This window comes from Sarcophilus harrisii, chromosome 6 (genome assembly GCF_902635505.1).
Source record: "Sarcophilus harrisii chromosome 6, mSarHar1.11, whole genome shotgun sequence".
Classification (NCBI taxonomy): domain Eukaryota; kingdom Metazoa; phylum Chordata; class Mammalia; order Dasyuromorphia; family Dasyuridae; genus Sarcophilus; species Sarcophilus harrisii.
The window spans coordinates 1,341,755-1,361,154 of record NC_045431.1 but is presented as its reverse complement, the minus strand read 5'-3'; the positions used below and the strand labels follow the sequence as shown (position 1 = coordinate 1,361,154).

The following is a 19,400-nucleotide window of genomic DNA, read 5'->3' as shown; positions in this document are numbered from 1 at the left end:
CTTTTTTCATTAAACCCTAAGTCTTCTCATCATCCTCCACACTTCTCATTATTCATAGTGATTCAATGTGTTCAACATGGAAAATACTCATGGATGCCTCTGTCACATTCACAGTACCCTCCCTCTCGCGTGAAGAACACACACTCATAACCAAAACAGAATCTGCCCCCAAGGTGACAGTAGAAGCATTTTTTCCATAGCTTGTTTCAAAATGAAATTTATTTTAAAACGGTCCATATGTACAAAAAATTGAATATACAATAAACATGGGAACAATGATTTACTTTAACAAAGACAGAGCAATGGTTCTTTTTTCTTAATGTGTAAGAGGGAGCGAGGCTAAATGTCAGGGAAAACTGATAAAGGATCTTGAATCTATTGACTGAGGCATAGTATTGCACGCTGCCATTGTCCTGGCTTTATATCCTGCCCTAGTGTTATCTTCCCAGAAAGCGAGTGTTTCCTCTCAGACTCATTCCAATTAGACAAAGATTCAAACAGAAACTGGGCCAATGGATATGTGTGTGTCATATTTGTACCTTATAACAAGGCTATACAAAAACACAAATGTTTGTATACTTTTTTTGGCCTTTAGAGGTCAATGTTCTGCTTTTCAGTGGAAGGATAGAGTCTCCTGCCTTCTTTACTGCCAGACGTCGTGGTAACCAATGAGGCCTTTTTGGAGTTGAGAAAGTTCTTCTTTCTCTTGAATGGGGCACCCAGGGAGATGGCAGGCTCTTCTGAATTTCGAAATATGAAGAGCTTCTCACCTGTGCCTAATAAGTCACTCTTTTCTGCCCCTCCAATGTGGACTTCAGAAGTCTGGCCGACATAATCTGCCGAAAGTTTTGGCAAACTTCCTCTTCGGAACAATGCTACTCTCTCCACGAAGGGAAGACATGTCTTCTTTAATATCCTAAAAGGAGGAGAGCGTGGAGTTAGATTCTTGAGAATAACAGCCCGGGGAATGAAAAGACCTTGACTTGTATATAGTCAGAGACATACGATTCCATCCAGGTACAGGAACTCTCTCCTTTGATTCAGATTAGGACTTTGTTCTAACCCGCGTTCTAAGAGAGCTGCTTGGGCTACTGAGCAAGTCTAGTGGTTCTCTGTTTAGGAACACAGATGCTTTCCTACTCTAAGGCCATATTCTCAGTCTACCCCGCAGTAATGCCTTGTTGTATATGGGATGGCTTAGACTAAAAATGGAATAGAAATGGAGAGAGCAGCTCAAATCCTGTCTTTTATGGGAAGCCTTTCCTAGTGTCCCCCTTCCTCTCCCTCCCAAGGGCTTTTTACCATAGGCATGTTCTAGATGAAAAAGAGGTAGCTCAGCGGCCCAGTGGATAGAGTTCTGGACAGGGAGTTGGACAACTTGTTCTCATCTAACCTTAGACAATTCCTAGGGTCGCATAAGTACATAATAGTTATGTGACCCCGGGAAAGACAATTCACCTCAGTTTGCTTCAGTTTCCTCATCTGTAAAATAAGGATAATAATGTACTTACCTTATAAGTGTGTGTAGGGACCACTTGAGATACCATTTGTAAAAATGCGGTCCAGACTTTAAAGTGCTATATTAATACTAGTTCTATCAGCAACTACATTACACCCACAAACATTGGGTTATGTTGAAGTTACTACACTAGGTATTAAGCATAGAAAGATGAACTAAGGAAGTCCCTTCCTTAAAGGAGTCTGCAATCTAATGAAGAAATCATGTATATCCATGTGGAATTATGTAGGAGTGTCTGATAAGTAAAGGGAAATGCCCGAATTAAATGGTCAGAAGGATTTTTAGGTGGGAGAAACCATTTTCAGCTGGGGAGGGGGGCACAGAGATCACCTCAAGAAGGAGGTCCCTGTGCTAATACAAGGGAAGAAATATACAGGGCAGCCCTAGAGGAGGTCAATGAGAAAATGGGGGGTGTAGCCATGGAGCCAAGAGATGGACAGTAGAACAACAGCCCTCTGGTCAGAGCTGCTCTGTGGATGTCTGCTAGCCATGCCTTGCTTTAAGTAACAAATACCCATAATGTCAGTTGACGAGAGACCTAAAACAGCATGTAATAAAGTGAGGATCTTGTTTACTTTACTTGGGAAGGGAAAGTGTTTGTCAAATCTGGCTTTTATTGCTTATTCTTTAAGGATATGAACAACATATGGTCTTGGGATAATGAAGGAATAAATGGAGAATAAAGATTAATGTTTAATCAACGGACTTGCTCACAAAGCTGTGTTGAAATGGCTCTGAGAAGGGAGAAATTCAGGCCTTTTCTTTGCATGGTGGGAATGGACCAGTCTGGATTTTTTAAAAATCAAATTAGAACATATCTGGTCACAAAGTCACCTTCAAAAGTCTGAGGGGGCGGGGAGAAAAAGAACTTCAGGTGGAGGGGGGCGGCAAAGAAGTTGGTGGGGGGCGGCAAAGAAGTTGGTAGAGGGCTGCAAAGAAGTTAGTGGAGGACGGCAAAGAAGTTTGTTCAGGGCGGCAAAGAAAGAAGTTGGTGGAAGGCGGCGAAGGAGTTGGTGGAGGGCAGCAAAGAAGTTGGTGGAGGGCAGCAAAGAAGTTGGTGGAGGGCGGAAAAGAAGATGGTGGAGGGCGGCAAAGAAGTTGGTGGAGGTAGGCAAAGAAGTTGGTGGAGGGCGGCAAAGAAGTTGGTGGAGGGCGGCAAAGAAGTTGGTGGAGGGCGGCAAAGAAGATGGTGGAGGGCGGCAAAGAAGTTGGTGGAGGTAGGCAAAGAAGTTGGTGGAGGACGGCAAAGAAGTTTGTTCAGGGCGGCAAAGAAAGAAGTTGGTGGAGGGCGGCGAAGAAGTTGGTGGAGGGCAGCAAAGAAGTTGGTGGAGGGCAGCAAAGAAGTTGGTGGAGGGCAGAAAAGAAGATGGTGGAGGGTGGCAAAGAAATTGATGGAGGTAGGCAAAGAAGTTGGTGGAGGGCAGCAAAGAAGTTGGTGGAGGGCAGCAAAAAAAGAAGTTGGTGGAGGGCGGCAAAGAAGTTGGTGGAGGGCAGCAAAGATGTTGGTGGAGAGTGGCAAAGAAAGAAGTAGGTGGAGGTCAGCAAAGAAAGAATTTGGTGGAGGGCAGCAAAGATAGAAGTTGGGGGAAGACGGCAAAGATTTTGGTGGAGGGAGGCAAAGATGTTGGTGGAGGGTGTTGAAGAAGTTGTTAAAGGGCGGTCAAGAAGTTGGTGGAGGGCGGCAAAGAAGTTTGTGGAGGGCGGCAAAGAAGTTTGTGGAGGGCGGCAAAGAAGTTCGTGCAGGCCAGCAAAGAAGTTCGTGTAAGGCGGCAAAGAAGTGGGTGGAGGGTGCCCAAGAAGTTGGTGGAGGGCGGCAAAGATATTGGTGGAGGACGGTAAAGAATTTGGTGGAGGGCGGCAAAGAAAGAAGTTGGTGGAGGGCAGCAAAGAAGTTGGTGGAGGGAAGCAAAGAAGTTGGTGGAAGGCATCAAAGATGTTGGTAAAGGGAAGCAAAGAAGTTGGTAAAGGGCAGAGAAAAAGTTGGTCAAGGGCAGAGAAAAAGTTGGTCAAGGGCAGCAAAAAAGTTGGTGGAAAGCAGCAAAGAAGTTGGTGGAAAGCAGCAAAGAAGTTGGTGGAGGGTTGAAAAAAAAGACGTTGGTGGAAGTCAGCAAAGAGAGAAGTTGGTGGAGGGCGGCAAAGAAAGAAGTTGGTGGCGAGTGGCAAAGATGTTGGTGGAAGGCGGCAAAGACCTTGGTCGAGGGCAGCAAAGAAGTTGGTGGAGGTCGGCAAAGAAGTTGGTGAAGGGCAGCAAAGAAAGAAGTTGGTGGAGGGCGGCAAAGAAACAAGTTGGTGGAGGGCAGCAAAGATATTGGTGGAGAGCGGAAAAGAAAGAACTTGGTGGAGGGTGGCACCGAAGTTGGGGGAAAGTAGCAAAGATGTTGGTGGAGGGCGGCAAAGATCTTGGTGGAGGGAAGCAAAGAAGTTGGTGGAGGGCAGCAAAGAAAGATGTTGGTGGAGGTTGGCAAATAAAGAAGTTGGTGGAGGGCAGCGAAGAAGTTGGTAAAGGGCAGTGAAGAAGTTGGTAAAGGGCAGCGAAGAAGTTGGTAAAGGGCAGCAAAAAAGATGGTAAAGGGCGGTGAAGAAGTTGGTGGAGGGCGGCAAAGATGTTGGTCAGGTAGACAAAGAAGTTGGTGGAGGGCGGGAAAGAAGTTGGTGGAGAGTGGCCATGAAAGAAGTTGGTGGAGGGCGGCAAACAAAGAAATTGGTGGAGGGCGGCAAACAAAGAAATTGGTGGAGGGCGGCAAAGATGTTGCTGGAGGGCAGCAAAGATGTTGGTGGAGGGCAGCAAAGATGTTGCTGGAGGGTGGCAAAGAAGTTGGTGGAGTCGGCAAAGAAGTTGGGGGAGGGCGGCAAAGAAGTTTGTGGAAGGCAGGAAAGAAGTTGGTCGAGGGCGACTAAGAAGTTGGTAGAGGGTAACCAAAAAAGAAGTTGGTGGAGAGCGGCAAAGAAAGAAGTTGGTGGAGGATGGCAAAGAAGATGGTGGAGGGCAGAAATGAAATTGCTAAAGGGCGATGAAGAAGTTGGTGGAGGGCGGCAAAGAAAGAAGTTGGTGTGGGAGAAATTCAATTTGATATTCAATCTTCCTTGTGGCTAGCCTGGCCTCATGTACTTCCCCAACTAAGACCAAAGCCAGACTGAAAGGCTTTCCAGAAAGCTGCCCAGAATCAGGCAAAGGCATAATAAAGGATTTGGATTTTGAAAAAAAAAAAGAAAGAAAGAAGTTGTTTTAGGGAGGCAAAGAACTTCAGGTGGAATGTGGTGTTTGAACTGAGCCTTGAGTGAAGCTAATGGTCTAAGACCCAGAGATAAGATGGGGTCATGGGAACTCAGTCATTGTAAGGCCAGAGAGGGGAAGCCAAGAATCAGATGAAGAGTGAGAAGAGGGCTGCTATGGCAGGTTGAAGGGTTTGGGGCGTCAATTGTTGGTGCTCAGGGCAGTCCTGACTCCCAGGGAGACACTGGAATTTAAGGAGTAAAGAAATGATAAGTGCTTGAGGTAAATCATGTCAACATCGATGGTGGAGGATGGATTGGAGAAGGGAGCGGTGAGGTAGGGAGACAAGTTGGGAGGCTCGTAAGAAGCAAGAAGAGCCTTTGCGGAGATGGTTAAGCAGGCAGAGGGAAATGTGGGAAACTGGGACATCCCCGAAGGTGGCCACCGACTGCCTATGTGTGAGAAATGCTAAGTAAGACAGCAGAGCAGTTGCCCATCTGCATTTGTGGAGGGAGCTTCTTCCCGGGTTGTTTCCACTTCTGATAAAATCCCAAGCTGGGACGTGTTCCCCCTCCCTCCTTCTATCATTGCTTCATTGAGTAGTGTTCTTTGAACATGGAGACTCTTCTGAAACCACTAACGTTCCCATCTCAATATTTCATCTCAATACTTCATTACGAGACCCGTCCTTAGATTCTTTGCCAAAATTCAGATGCTGAAATTATGCCTCAGCGTTCCCTGCCCCCTCTCAGACACACAGCGGTGGGGGAGGGAGGGGCGGGGAGGAAGAGGGGGGATGGGGGGAACTGTGGAACTGGATGGAGAAAATGGCCCCTTTCCTTTCTCTGGCTTCTAAGTGAAATGGAGAGCTTTTTTTCCATTGGAAATTTTAAAAAGTCTATTCCCAAAAGGGGGTGCACAGACTTTGTCAGTCAAAGGCTACTGCGACACAAAAACGTTTAAGAACCTCTATTCTAAATCAAGCCCAGCACCCCGAACCTCTGCAGGGAGTGCAGGTGATGGGCAGTAGAATACATTAGTCCCCCTTTGGCAAATTCTGAAAGCCATAATTACCTCTCTTTCTTCTGCTGAGCCGCAAGTATCTCTTCTGATTCTGTGCTGATCAGATCTCCTCTTAGTTTGATCTCTAAAGCTTCCCAGAGCTCCTGATGCCTCCTACAAGCAAAAAGGAGAGTGTAACATCTTTTGGGCTAAGAGCATTTTCAGATGAAAAATAATCAATCATTAGTTGAAAGAGGGCAAAGAAAGAACTGGGAGGGCTGATGCCCTTAGTTACAAGAGACCCGAGAGACCCTGCACCGATCTCTTTTCACAGATGAGCAAAGGAAGGACTCTAAAGGTTCAGTGACATTCCCAGAGGTAGTAAACTGGGAAACTCTATTTATGACTTGGGTGTTTTGATTAAAGATCCAGCACAGTGACCACTGAGCTGTCTTGCTGCCGGAACGAGGCCTGAACCAGAGGGCTCTAGTATCCTTTCCAGGATTGCGATTCTACAATAGTGGTTTCAGAAAGTTAAAAAAAAAAAAAAGATTAGGGTGAGCCCTAAAAGACCAGAAGGATCAATGACAATGACAAAAGTTATCTTCTAAAACGGAAAGCAGTATTCATTGCCAAGTAAAGCTCACTAGGTTGTCCTTCAACACCTGGATCTGAGCGAACCCCCCACACAAAAGAACCCATCCAAGCCTTGTTATGTTATGGGACCCGAGGCTGGATGACTGACTGCTCTATGAAAGGACCCACTCGTGTCCCAAAGGATGCCTTCATGAGAATAGGGTTGGTGTGTGGAAATAGTCCCTTGTCCGAAAGGAGCTTGCAGCCTCCTATCCTACAGAACAAGTGCACTAAACTTCCTCTGAGCTGCTATAATTAAAGGGATTCCCATGGCGCCCTCCTCCTTCACACGTGTCCTGTTGCCTTTTCTATTGTTTTATTTTTTTAATTTAATAGCCTTTTATTTACAGGATATATACATGGGTAACTTTACAGCATTAACAATTGCCAAACCTCTTGTTCCAATTTTTTACCTCTTACCCCCCCCACCCCCTCCCCTAGATGGCAGGATGACCAGTAGATGTTAAATATATTAAAATATAAATTAGATACACAATAAGTATACATGACCAAAACGTTATTTTGCTGTACAAAAAGAATCAGACTCTGAAATGTTGTACAATTAGCTTGTGAAGGAAATCAAAAATGCAGGTGTGCATAAATATAGGGACTGGGAATTCAATGTAATGGTTTTTAGTCATCTCCCAGAGTTCTTTTTCTGGGTATAGCTAGTTCAGTTCATTACTGCTCCATTAGAAATGATTTGGTTGATCTCGTTGCTGAGGATGGCCAGGTCCATCAGAACTGGTCATCATATAGTATTGTTGTTGAAGTATATAATGATCTCCTGGTCCTGCTCATTTCACTTAGCATCAGTTCGTGTAAGTCTCTCCAGGCCTTTCTGAAATCATCCTGTTGGTCATTTCTTACAGAACAGTAATATTCCATAATTTTCATATACCACAATTTATTCAGCCATTCTCCAGCTGATGGACATCCATTCAGTTTCCAGTTTTTAGCCACTACAAAAAGGGCTGCCACAAACATTCGCCTTTTCTATTGTTTTCTGACTCACAGATCACTAGTGACGGGCAGTGTTCTGCTCTCCATTTGCATCCAGTAAGGAAATTTAGCTCAATTGGTAACAACTTGAAAACTGAAGTTGAACGATTCATTCCAACTGTGCAATAAATGAAATTAGAAAGTAGAGTGGAAAGGCTATGGAGCTTGGAACTGGGGGCAATAGAGGAGAGTGCATCGATGATCTTGGGGCGCAGAAGACCCTGGTTCAGATCATGACTGCTCATGGGGAACTTGAGACGTCTTTTCATTTCTGTAGGCCTCATTTTTCCCCTCTGTAAAAAGGGGGAGATGAGACTTGTTCAGCCACATCTGACTCTATGACCACCTTTTAGGTTTTTGTTGTTGTTGTTGTTGTTGTTGTAAAGGTACTAGAGTGTTGGCCATTTCCTTCTCCAGCTCATTTTAGATTTCCATATATTTAGTGACTTGCCAGGGTCGCTCACTCAATAAATATCTGATAAGGACAGATATGAACTTGGGGGCAGTCACTTTCCAGGCCGGAGGCTCTCTACCTCTGGGCTGCCCAAGATGGTAGATGTCCATCAAGGCTCTGAGATTCTGGCTTTGACTTTTATTTTATGAAAAGTGATGAGGGTTTGGGACAAGCCGAGATGGCCATTGCTCAGGTGCCTTCTGCCTTTCCATCAGGCAAATTTTTAGAAAGGGACCTAGAGGAGCGCTCCTCCAAAAGCCCAGGGAGAGGGACCTAAAGAAGCTCCTCCAAACACCCAAGGAGAGGGACCTTAGAGAAGCGTCTCCCAACACCCAGGGAGAGGGACCTAAAGAAGCGCCTGCCATCACTCAGGGAAAGGGGCCTAAAGAAGGGTACCTGTAAACCCCCAGGGAAAGGGAGCCTAAAGGAGTGGGCTTCCAAAGGCCAGAGAGAGGGACCTAAAGCAGCACCTCCAAACTCTCAGGGAGAGGGACCCCGATTTCCCTAAAGTAAACGACTGCGTTCACCTTCCCCACGCCGGCCGTCCTCTCCTCGCTCACCTCTCCAAGGCGCCATCGGGGGGCGCTCCCTTGAGCTCGCCCTCGAGGCTGGCCGCGTCGAGAACCGAGAGGAGCTCGCTCTGTGAGCTCCAAGGCAGCGTCAGGCTCAGCAGCCTGGGCAGTGTCCCCGCCGGCGCCATGGTCAGCTTGCTTAAGTGAGATGCCAGGCGCAGCTCCTGGGGGGAGAGGCAGACAGAGGTCAAAGGCGGGCCCCGGTCCCTCCCCTCCACTCCACTCCCCTTCCCTCCCCTCATGCGGTCGAATTCTGGTCCCTCCGCCCCCTCCCCTCGCGTGGTGGGGTCCCAGTCCCCCCCTTCTCCCCTCCTCCCCTCGGTCCCCTCTTCCCCCCTCTGGTTCCCCCCTGGGTCCCCCCTCTTCCCCTCTCCCCTCCCCTCTCCCCTCTCCCCTCTTCCCCTCTCCCCTCTTCCTTTCTCCCCTCTCCCCCTCTCTCCCTTCTGCCCCCCCTCCCCTCCTCCCTCTCCCTTCCTCTCCTCTCCCCTCCTCCCCTCTCCCCTCTTCCCCTGGGTCCCCCCTCCCTCTCCCCTCCTCCCCTCTCTCCTTTCCCCCTGAGCTCCCTCCCCCCTGGGTCTCCCCTTTCTTGCCTCCTCTCCCTTTCCCCCACCCTCTCCTCTCCTCCTCCCCTTTCCCCCACCCTCTCTTCTTCCCCTTTCCCCCTTCTCTCCCTTCCTCCCCCCATCCCCCTCCTCCTGTCCCCCTCCTCCCTTCTCCTCCCTGGGTCCCCCCTCTCCCCTCCTCCTCTAGTCTTCTCCTTCCCTCTCCCTCTGGGTTCCCCCTCCCCTCCCCTCCACCCTCTTTTCCTCTCCCTTCTTTCCCTGGGGAATCTACTCCCTGGGATGCTTCGAAACTCAAAAGAGGGATTGCGGGGAGAACTTTGGCAAAAGTACAAAGCAGGCGCCGCTCGAGGGGCTGCGGTCCCCTGGGAAGAGCCCTAAGAGAGGAGACTGGGGCTCAGTCCCCTTTCTGTCCTCGCGTCTTCCGGGACCTCCCACAGGCCTCTTCTCTCAGCTGCAAATGCTCAGGCCCGTCCTGAGTAGGAGGTTTGCCAGCTCTGGTATCCGAGCCCTTTCCCTTCATCGCGGGGAGGCTCCAGCGAGATCTGGCGGGAATTGTGGGCATCAGAGCACCTGGGGCGGACTCAGTACCCACTACTCGCTAATCACGGAATCCTGCTAAATCCCCCTTCTCTCTGGGAGGTCTCCATTGGCCCATCTGTGAAATGGGGCAGGCAATACTTCTAGATTCGCCAGATTTGAAGCTGGGAGAATAACTAAAGGTCATTTAGTTCAATAGGCACGTGTTACCTAAGAAATAAAGTAAAGGGTAGAGCTTGTTCTTGGTCAGCTGGTCATTGAGACAGCGGGGACTCAGTACTCTGTCTGCTAGGATCCTTTACAGGCTCATCAACTGATGATTTGAAACCTTACAACGCTTTATTGCATTTTATTTACGTATAAGGTAGAAGTTATTATCGAATGGGGTTTTAGAAATAAAGAAGTTTTTAACTCTAAGGTAATAACAAATGTTACTTTTAAAGACAAGAGTGAATATGCGGCCTGGCTTTGGGGGAGCACAGCATGCTAGGACTGAGGAAGATGGAGCTGCCAGCAGCACAGAGAGTGGGCTGAGGGCACAGAAGCAAGCTGGGAGCAGGACAGCTCTGTCGGAGCTAGCGAGGCAGTGACCAAGTGCCACATGCGGAGAAAGACAGAAACACGCCAGAGAGAATAAGTAGGGGAGTCAACATGCTCACAGATTCCACGAAACAAACTACACAGGTTTCTCGTGTTTAGCCAAAATGCTATAATCTTTGACTAACATATTCCTCTTCCGAGCAGATTGTTTGAGGACTGATTAATAGAACAATCCTGAAATGAGTTTTCTCAACTACATTTGATCTAGGATCCGCTTTCCTTTATCAAATGTGAAAATAGCCTTTTAATTAAGTATTGTGGGGAAAATACTCATGTTTTTGTGTTCCCATTCAGCATTATTGAGTTAATTTGAGAACCAGTGGAAAAAGAGAAGTGATAAATGAGAAGGAATCAATTTTGAACTCCCTGTAACAAATATATGTGTAGCTACAATCATAGGTCATTCTCTCAATAGATTCTGGAAATGGGTTCCTGAGGCAGAGGTCAGGAGAGAAAAGCATTTCTAGAATGGGGAAGAACCTGTTCAAAGATGTATAAATGGGAGCTAGAATGCCAAATTCAGAGGCTAGCTAACAGGAAGATGTGAGTGTAGAGTATGCACAAAATAATCATCTGGGACATGCTCCCTCTCCCAATGTGCTCCTTGGTACTGTCAAGGACGCAGCAGAACTTTGATGTCAGGAATTTCTAATCGTTCATAGGCTTAAAGTTAAAAGGCATGTTGGGTATATTTCCTCTTAGATTCGGCTCTCTCCAGCATCCTTAATACAGGAAGCCTCTGCCCTATCACCTGCAGATCCGTCGTTTCCCTTAGAGGCAGCTCATTCCATTTCTGCATAGCATTTGCCTTAGGTTGAGCTAAAATTGGTATCTGTCCTTAAAATTCCCAGCAGGGATCTCAGCAACCTAAAAGTAGTGACAATCAAGACATCAGGTCGCAATTTTGATCTGCTGCTTACTTTCCCTTTGACATTGAATGAGTCTTTTTCCCCCAATGAGCGTCAATTTAAAAAACCCTGTGAAATGAGGATAATCGTAGTTCTACAAACTACAAAGTCATCAAGAAGGGAAATCATGTGGAGAATATGTCAAGACCATAAATTCATTTAGCAATACTATGCTAGCTACTATGTACAGGACAAGAAAAAGTAACTTATCCCGGTCCTAAAATATTTTAATCGCCTGGTCATTTCCAACATTCCAACATAAGGAAATACAAAGTAATTTGAAGAAAAGCGTTAAAAACGGGGCGGCTCAGGGGGAAAGGGGACTTCATGGAGAAGGAAGCACATCATCATGGTTTGGAATGAAGTTGGGCATTCTAAGAAGCAGAGGTGAGGAGGGAAGTCATTCCAGGAGTGGAAGAAAGCCTGGTCAAAGACAGAAAGATGGGAGATGGAATGTCAGATTTAGGGACTAGCAAACAGGCTAATGGGCATAAATGTAGAGTGCGCACAAAATAGTAGTAGGAAATCAATCAGGAAATATAAATGGGAGTCAGTTTATCGAGGGCTTAAATGTCAGGCTGAGGAGATGGAATTTTGTCCTAGAGAAAATAGGGAGCTATGGATGATTTGGGGAAGATGAGTAGTCAGTCAACTAATATTTATCAAGGGCTTATCGAGTGCCTGACAAAGTGCTAAGAGTCCCAAGAAAAGGCAGAAGACTATTCCTGTTATCAAAGACATTGCATCATGAGAATGTTAATATGGCAGATGTGGATACTGGGTTAGAAAGGAGAAAGAGAGAAGCATAAGTCTTAATAATAGTCTGGGAAAAGGGAAATCAAGATTTGAGGCAGGACAACAGGGTATGAATGGACAAAAGGAACTGGATGAGAGGTGTGGGTGAGTTAAAACTAATGAGATTCGGCAACTAATTGGAGGATATACAGAGACAGAGGCAGTGTGTATGTGAAAAGGGGAGCAAGGTGATGAATCCGGGTTGGGACCAAAAGAAGCATGGAGCTCCGAGGGGTGTTATGTTGGAAGAAAGGGAACAAGTTCCTTCAGGAAAATGTTGAATTGGAGATACCTCAAGGACAGCTCAGTGGCAATGTCAAGTATGTAGGATAAAGGCATGAGAAGCTGAATTTACTGAGTGGAACTGATGGGAGATAATGTTATAATTGATATTAAGATTGTAGAAAAAAAAAGAACAAATAAAGGGTCCAGGAAGAAATCATGAGAGATACCCATGCTTATTGAGCAAAATGAATAAACAAAAAAAATGATAGAGAAGGAGTTGTATTTATAATTATTACTATTTCCATAATCTATGTGTTTTTGTTAGCGTTCAGCTAGTTTATTCATGTCTGACTCTTTGTGACCTCATTTGTGGTTCTCTTGGCAAAAATATGAGTGGTTGGTTATTTCCTTCTCCAGCTCATTTTTAGATGAGGAAACTGGCAAACAAGGTTAAGTTACTTGCACGAGGTCACACAGCTAGTAAGTGTCTGAGACCACTGTTGAACTCGGGAAGATGAAACTACAGAACTGGCCCTCTATCCACTGTGCCGTCTTACTGCCCTGTGTGTACTAGGAGGGACTTAATGTTCACTGAATACACTAAATTTAAATCCAGCAAAACAAGCTGAAGAACATTAGACAGAATAAGAACTCTAGGAAGAAAGTCAAGATCCATTTTAAATCCACAAGAAGGAGGTGGTTGATCAAAAATAGTGCATATGTAAGCTCTCATTGTCATTATCATTAACACTTGAAACATCAGTTACTATGTAGGTATTGCAAATTTAGACTATCGAGCTGCCTTATAGGAATGCAAATATTAAAAGGAAATTGGTCTTCTAAATATATGTCTTAAAATTTTTTGAAAAGTATCACATAATTCAACATATTGTAATGCCAAAGTCATTTACATTATTTTTCTTTGCCTCTATTTGTGCAAAAGATTTTCCCTTTCTGGTTCTTGATACTCCTCATCTATACAATAAAGGTGCTAAATATCAGAGCTTGTTGGTAGAGCTGAATTGCTTCAGTCATTCTGGAAAGCAATTTGAAACTATGTCTAAAAGGCTATTCTACTACATATAGTTGTAATAACCAACCAACTAGATGTAACAACCAACCAAGTAGATGTAACAACTAGATGTAACAACCAACCAAGTAGATGTAACAACTAGAAGTAACAACCAACAAACTAGATGTAACAACTAGATGTAACAACCAACAAACTAGATGTAACAACCAACCAAGTAGATGTAACAACTAGATGTAACAACCAACAAACTAGATGTAACAACTAGATGTAACAACCAACAAACTAGATGTAACAACCAACCAAGTAGATGTAACAACTAGATGTAACAACCAACCAAGTAGATGTAACAACTAGATGTAACAGCCAACAAACTAGATGTAACAATTAGATGTAACAACCAACCAAGTAGATGTAACAACCAACCAAGTAGATGTAACAACTAGATGCAACAACCAACAAACTAGATGTAACAACTAGAGAGAGGAAGAGGAGGGAGACACTGCCACCAGCCACAGGACACAGTAACAACTAGATGTAACAACATAAGACTATATGGAAGCTCTTTTTGAAATACTAAAGAACTTTAAGATGGAATCTGGTCAGGTTTGGATAAGCAAATTGTGGTTTAGATGGAATGTAAAGCTACTCTGGCATAAGAAATGATGAAAGGGGCAATGTCAGTGAAGCCTGGAAAGAATTGGAGGCCCTGATGCAAAGTGAGGGAAGTAGAACAAGGAGAACTATCTATTCAACAACTATGTAAAAAAAAAGGCACTTTAAAAGACCCCAGACTGATCAAAGCAAGACCCAACCATGATGAATCTTGTCATCCATGTCCTGAGAGAGGGCAGACTTCAGATGAAGAATAAAACATATTTTTCTTTTTTTGAATGTTAATTAGAAGTGTTTTCTTTTCTTTTTCTCCTAGGATTGGGCAGTATTGGGAAGGAACGAAAATCAAATTATTTTGTTAACTAAAAACAAAGTGGCAGTGCTAGACAAGATGACAAGATGTTCTCCGAGGTAAGTTTTCATTTTTTATAATGATTTCTCCATATTTCATAAAGTTACAATGATCCAAAAAGTTTTGATTATTTGAACATTCTTACATTTACTTGTCTTAATATTAATATAACATTTCTCCCAATCCTAGTATATATCAGCAGCGTTACTTATTCTTCACATCATAAGCCACCTGAGCAATATCAGATTCTATTATTTAAAGACAATGAAATTTAGAAAGACAATGAGGGAATAAGAGAAAACATTATTTAAGTGTTAAATGAATAGCATTTAAAGTGCTATTCATTTTATAGAAATAAAATAGGAGAATGAGTTCTTGCCCCACTTTGGCCACTGGGTCATTGCATGTTTTCAGTTAGCATTCATTGTCCTGAGCTCCATTTGTATAATCTGGGAATGAGGAGGTTGCACTAGGCTTTTGGGATACATTTCTGCTCGAAAAATAAAGACTCTGTGAATCCTGGCTCAGATGCTGACTGAACAAGGCAGGTGGTAGCACCTGGAGTAAGGAGTAAGGAAGCAAATGGAGGAATCAGAGGCAGGAGAGCCCTGAAGCCGAGGGATTTCCCCAGACCCTCTCTTAAGGAGTCTCTTAACTTGCTTCTCTCTTGCCTTTGATTCCTGGAATAAGGAAGCCGTGAGTCCACATGTGACAGTAAGACATTTGTTGGTTGTGGGACTGAACAACCTCTGTATGCCTCAGGTTTCTCAAGGACAAAATGAGAATAATAAAAGTCTCAGGGCTATTGTGAGGAAAAAATGTGTGAGGTACTCTACAAGGAGCAATCCCCCAATTGCTAATGACATTAATAATTATTTAAATTAAAAAACCTATCAAAGACCCACATTTTAACAGGATATGTTGAAGAACATGAATCTATTCTAGAGTATCCTAGTATGGGTAGGAAGTGACCTGTCCTCAGACGGACATGGTGGCAGCTGGATGAAAACCTTGGAGAGGGAAGAAACAAGGCAGCAAGACTAGGTGAGGAGACACTGCCACCAGCCACAGGAGGGAAGGAGAGAGGTGGTGGTTATGTGAGAAAGGAAGGAGGGATGAGAGGAAGAGGAGGGAGTGAGAGAGAGAGGAAGAGGAGGGGGAGAGGGAGAGGGAGAGGAGAGAGACACTGACACCAGCCATAGGAATGGTGTTTATGTGAGAGAGGAAGGAGGGATGAGAGGAAAAGGAAGGAGGGATGAGAGGAAGAGGAGGGAGATAGAGGAAGAGGAGGGGGAGAGGGAGAGGAGGGAGACACTGCCACCAGTCATAGGAATGGTGTTTATGTGAGAGAGGAAGGAGGGATGAAGGAGAGAGGAAGACAAGGGAGGCACTGCCACCAGCCACAGGAATGGTGGTCATGTGAGAGAGGAAGGAGTGATGAGAGGAAGAGGAAGGAGGGATGAGAAGAAGAGGAGGGAGACACTGTCACCAGCCATAGGAATTGTGGTCATGTGAGAGAGGAAGGAGGGATGAGAGGAAAAGGAAGGAGGGATGAAAGGAAGAGGAGGGAGTGAGAGAGAGAGGAAGAGGAAGAGGAGGGGGAGAGGGAGAGGAGGGAGACACTGCCACCAGCCATAGGAATTGTGGTCATGTGAGAGAGGAAGGAGGGATGAGAGGAAGAGGAGGGAGTGAGAGAGAGAGGAAGAGGAAGGAAAGAGAGAGAGGAAGACGAGGGAGGGAGAGATGAAAAGGAGGGAGACACTTCCAACAGCCACAGGAATGATCATGTGAGAGAGGAAGGGGGGATGAAGGAGAGAGGGAGGGATGACAAGATGTAGCAAGTGACTGCATATGGGGGATGAGAGAGGGAGGACTCGCCCTTGTGCTTGGGTATCGGTGCCTTGGTCAGTAAGAGGCTGCTCTGCGAGTTTGGTGCCTTTGGAGGGAAGGATGGCATCTGGGATCGACCTCCCCAACCACACCTGTTCATGTTGGGAGACTCGATCTGCGCCAACCCAAATGGAAATGCAGGAGGGGGAGGTTTCTTGCTGATCTTTGCCCTAAGCAAAGAGCCAGAGGGTGTCCGCTGAGGTCATGAGAGGATAAGGTGGGAGAAGGGACAGAAGTGGGTGTGCTAGAGGGGTGGGGGATTTTCCAGTGTCAACTGTGTGGCTGCTGGGGGGCTTAGAGCTTGCCCTGGAAAAGGAGGGTGGACTAGAGAGAAGTTGGCTGCTGAGAGTAGCTGGCATGTATGGAGACCAACTCCATGACTGCCCTTACCTGGAGGAGGAGGGGCTCCTCTGTCTTCATGTGCTCTTATTGGGTGATCCCATACCCCTTGGGGTCAAGCCTCCCTCTTGCTTTGGCACGGGTCCATGGCCCCGCCTTTGAGGTCACTGTCCTAAGGTCTTTCTTTCCCGGGCTACATTTTTGGTTCCACTCCAGCATCCTGAGTCTCCTGTGGCCCTAACATTGGTCTGCACCATAAAGATCACCTGAGCGCTCTCATTCTAGGCTCCGTTTTCTACCCACTCGTCCTCTTCCTCCCAGTAGCAGGGGGGTGAGCTTTGCCTGTGCAATGCTGCACACTCCATCACTCTCGGGTACCAGATAGGGCGTCACATGCCCGCCCCACCCCCATGCACACACCTACACATGTAGAGAGTATAAGACTGAAGGTTCCTGGGAGGTAGTGGAAATGCAACAAACACATAAAGCATCAAGAAACTATGTCTAAAATAAACACAAAGGGACTTTTAGAAAAAACAATACAATTCTGTCATTTAATATTTTCTTTTGTCAATTGGAACCATTTGAAAGCCAGTGACGTCACAGATCAGGATCTCCCTGATTAAAGCAGTCATTTACTATAATATGACTGTACTAGAACACACAGAGAGAAATAACTACATCTCCCAGATGGGAGTGGGATTGAGTCTCAAAAATAGCTTCTCTTCAGCAAGGGTAAGGAAGCATCAGGTCACAAAAGAGACTTGACCTCCTCTTCTAAAGTCCCTAATCTTACAGCGCAGAGATTAAAGGCCATTTCCCAGGAGATCTTTTCTAACACCCAAAGCTGCAGAACCTTCTTTGTTTTTGGAATAGCTTTATTTCTAATGCCCAAGGACACACTTGTCTGTGTAAGGACAGACTGCCATTTGTCTTTGCGTCTTCAGCATCTGGTCTGGTTTTGTTGCTGGAATCAAGTAAGAATCTTTGTGGTCTTGGGTCCTGGAATGGGAATTCTGGGGGACATCCACTTTTGAACTTTCATCAAGGTATAAATTTATCCCAAATCTTTTTTTTTAATACTATCCTTGTTCACATGAGAATCATGACCTTTCTTTCTAAGGGAGAAATGTGTATTTACCTGGTTATAAAGGGTCAAAAATGTGTCCATCTCGATATTCTCCAGCAAGTCTTCAAGCACAATGCTATTTTGCTGCTCATCCCTTAAACTGAAGTGAAAACAACATTCAGTTCAATATACTTTTTCTCTCTAGGTCAAGGGGAGAAAGTTCAAGCTCTAATTGAATTGACAGCGTCTTTTGAATATAAGTCCATGGGATGATAAAAGGAAAAGGAAAACATGAGGTAATCTTGAAAAGTGAATGCTGTTTTGTTTGTACTTTAGTATCCCCCACAGTCTAGTACAGAGTAGTTATTTAATTAATATTCAATTGAATTGACCAAATTCATAGTACCACTTTCCATCATTGACTCAGATCAGTAAAGACTGGAAATATCCAGTTTTTCTGCCAGGTCTGCAGTTTATTAACAAAACTTGAAAACATTCTATAGAATTTCAAGGACTTATAATTGAAAAGGGCCTTATCAGTCACTTAATCCAACCTCTCACTCAAAAAAGACATCTTAGATCATTGCCATCCCATGTTTGCTTATAGACTTCCCAGGACAGGAAAATCACTGCCCAGAGAGACACATCACTGTTTTAGGGCATCTTTAATGTCAGCGTCCCTCAAACACGCCTTGCCACAATCTTACCTTTGATTATGAAGCTCTAGTACTTTCTGAGACTTGGTGAGGGCCTGCCAAAGCACAGCCGAAATCTGTCTTTCGGGATTTATTTCTCCGGTTCGAGTCAAAAGGTCAACTGCTTCCGAAATCCACTGCTGTCTCTCCATGATGGCTCGCTGCTGAAGGGCCGTCTCTCTGTGTACCAACTCGTACTCTAGCTTCCTATTAAGCTCTTCAATCTCCTACAGCAAACCGCATGGAGAAGAAAAGCAGTGACTCAGTGTGGGGGATGAGCTTTTCTGTCGTGAAGGAGCAGAGCTCCTGAGCGCTTGGTTACGGAAAGGAGGGCCAGGTGAACAGTCTATCCCAAACACAAATAGATCCTTATTTAGTCACCACAATGAGGAATCGGTCTGGTTATTGAACAGAGATTGGACATTGCTTTTGCTATGTTTAGAATTCTATGGATTTGTGTTCCCTTTCTAGCCTAGACCCTGCTTATTTTCATAGAAGGGACAGGTTGATGGCACAATGGAGAGAGCTCTGAATCTGGAGTCCAGAAACCTGGCTCAGCCTTTTTCTAGCTCTGTAACCCGGTGTCATTCACTTAACTGTTTGCCTTGGTTTTCTCATATATAAAATGAACTGGAGAAGGAAATGGCAAACCACTGCCATTTTTTTTTTTTTTTTGCCAAGAAAACCCCAAATGGAGTCGCAAAGAATTGGACATAACTGAAATGACTAAATAACCACAAGCAATGGTGACAATTCCTAGAGCTACTAGAAATCTCAGCGGTTTCTAAAATATATTTTACAAATAGGGAGTTTGAGGCCCAGATAATGTCAGTAGCTTGCTCAGGGTTACACAGTTAGTGGCAGAAATAGAACTAAAATCTAGGCTTCTAGCTTTCCAATTCTATAATCTTTCAGAGCATAAACTGATGAAAATAGTATTTAGGTTTTAGTTCCATTTCTGCCACTTACCAGCTACGGAACCTTTGTAAGGCATTTCCTATCTTGGAATTCAAGGCCTTCTACAATTTAGACTCAACTCCTATTTAAATTTTATCTCACATTGCCCTTCATGCTATTTATTCTAATCACCCTGGATTACTCATCAGCATGCCCATTTTGTCTTGTCCTTTCTCATCCTTGCCTTTGCTTATTATACTTAATCTTACAAATGCCAACTTCCAGGCACTGCTCCCAAGACACTGCTCCAGTGCCATATGATCTAGGAAGTGTCAAGTTGTTTTTTTTTTTTTTAATTACCTTATATAGACATCAAATTTATTTTTTGTATACATGGTACATCTCATCAATAGAATGTAAGTTCCTTGAGGAAAGTGCCATTTTTCTTTATAAAAACTTTTATCTCTAGCATAGTACGAGGAACAT

General features: G+C 44.8%; 1 protein-coding gene and 1 long non-coding RNA gene across 5 annotated transcripts in view; one reads left to right on the top strand and one right to left on the bottom strand.

Moving 5' to 3' along the window:
* Window positions 1-475: 475 nt before the first annotated feature.
* EVC2 (EvC ciliary complex subunit 2) overlaps window positions 476-19,400 on the bottom strand; it is a 157,463-nt gene continuing 138,538 nt past the window's right edge. For both annotated transcript variants that reach the window (XM_031943199.1, XM_031943200.1), the window contains exons 18-22: window positions 18,030-18,244; window positions 17,395-17,482; window positions 8,388-8,563; window positions 5,808-5,909; window positions 476-916 (exon numbers count right to left, since the gene is read on the bottom strand). In XM_031943199.1, coding sequence (XP_031799059.1) covers window positions 592-916; window positions 5,808-5,909; window positions 8,388-8,563; window positions 17,395-17,482; window positions 18,030-18,244 — 906 coding nt within the window. In that variant the 3' untranslated portion in view covers window positions 476-591. The remainder of the gene's footprint in view (window positions 917-5,807; window positions 5,910-8,387; window positions 8,564-17,394; window positions 17,483-18,029; window positions 18,245-19,400) is intronic.
* The window catches only part of LOC116420022, a 36,402-nt gene continuing 30,366 nt past the window's right edge, over window positions 13,365-19,400 (top strand). The window contains exons 1-3 of one of the 3 annotated variants that reach the window (XR_004230349.1): window positions 13,365-13,776; window positions 13,989-14,083; window positions 17,528-17,618. This is a non-coding gene — a long non-coding RNA (uncharacterized LOC116420022). Of the gene's footprint in view, window positions 14,084-17,527; window positions 17,619-19,400 lie in introns of all 3 variants that reach the window. The other 2 variants (XR_004230348.1, XR_004230347.1) reach the window with 2 other exon arrangements.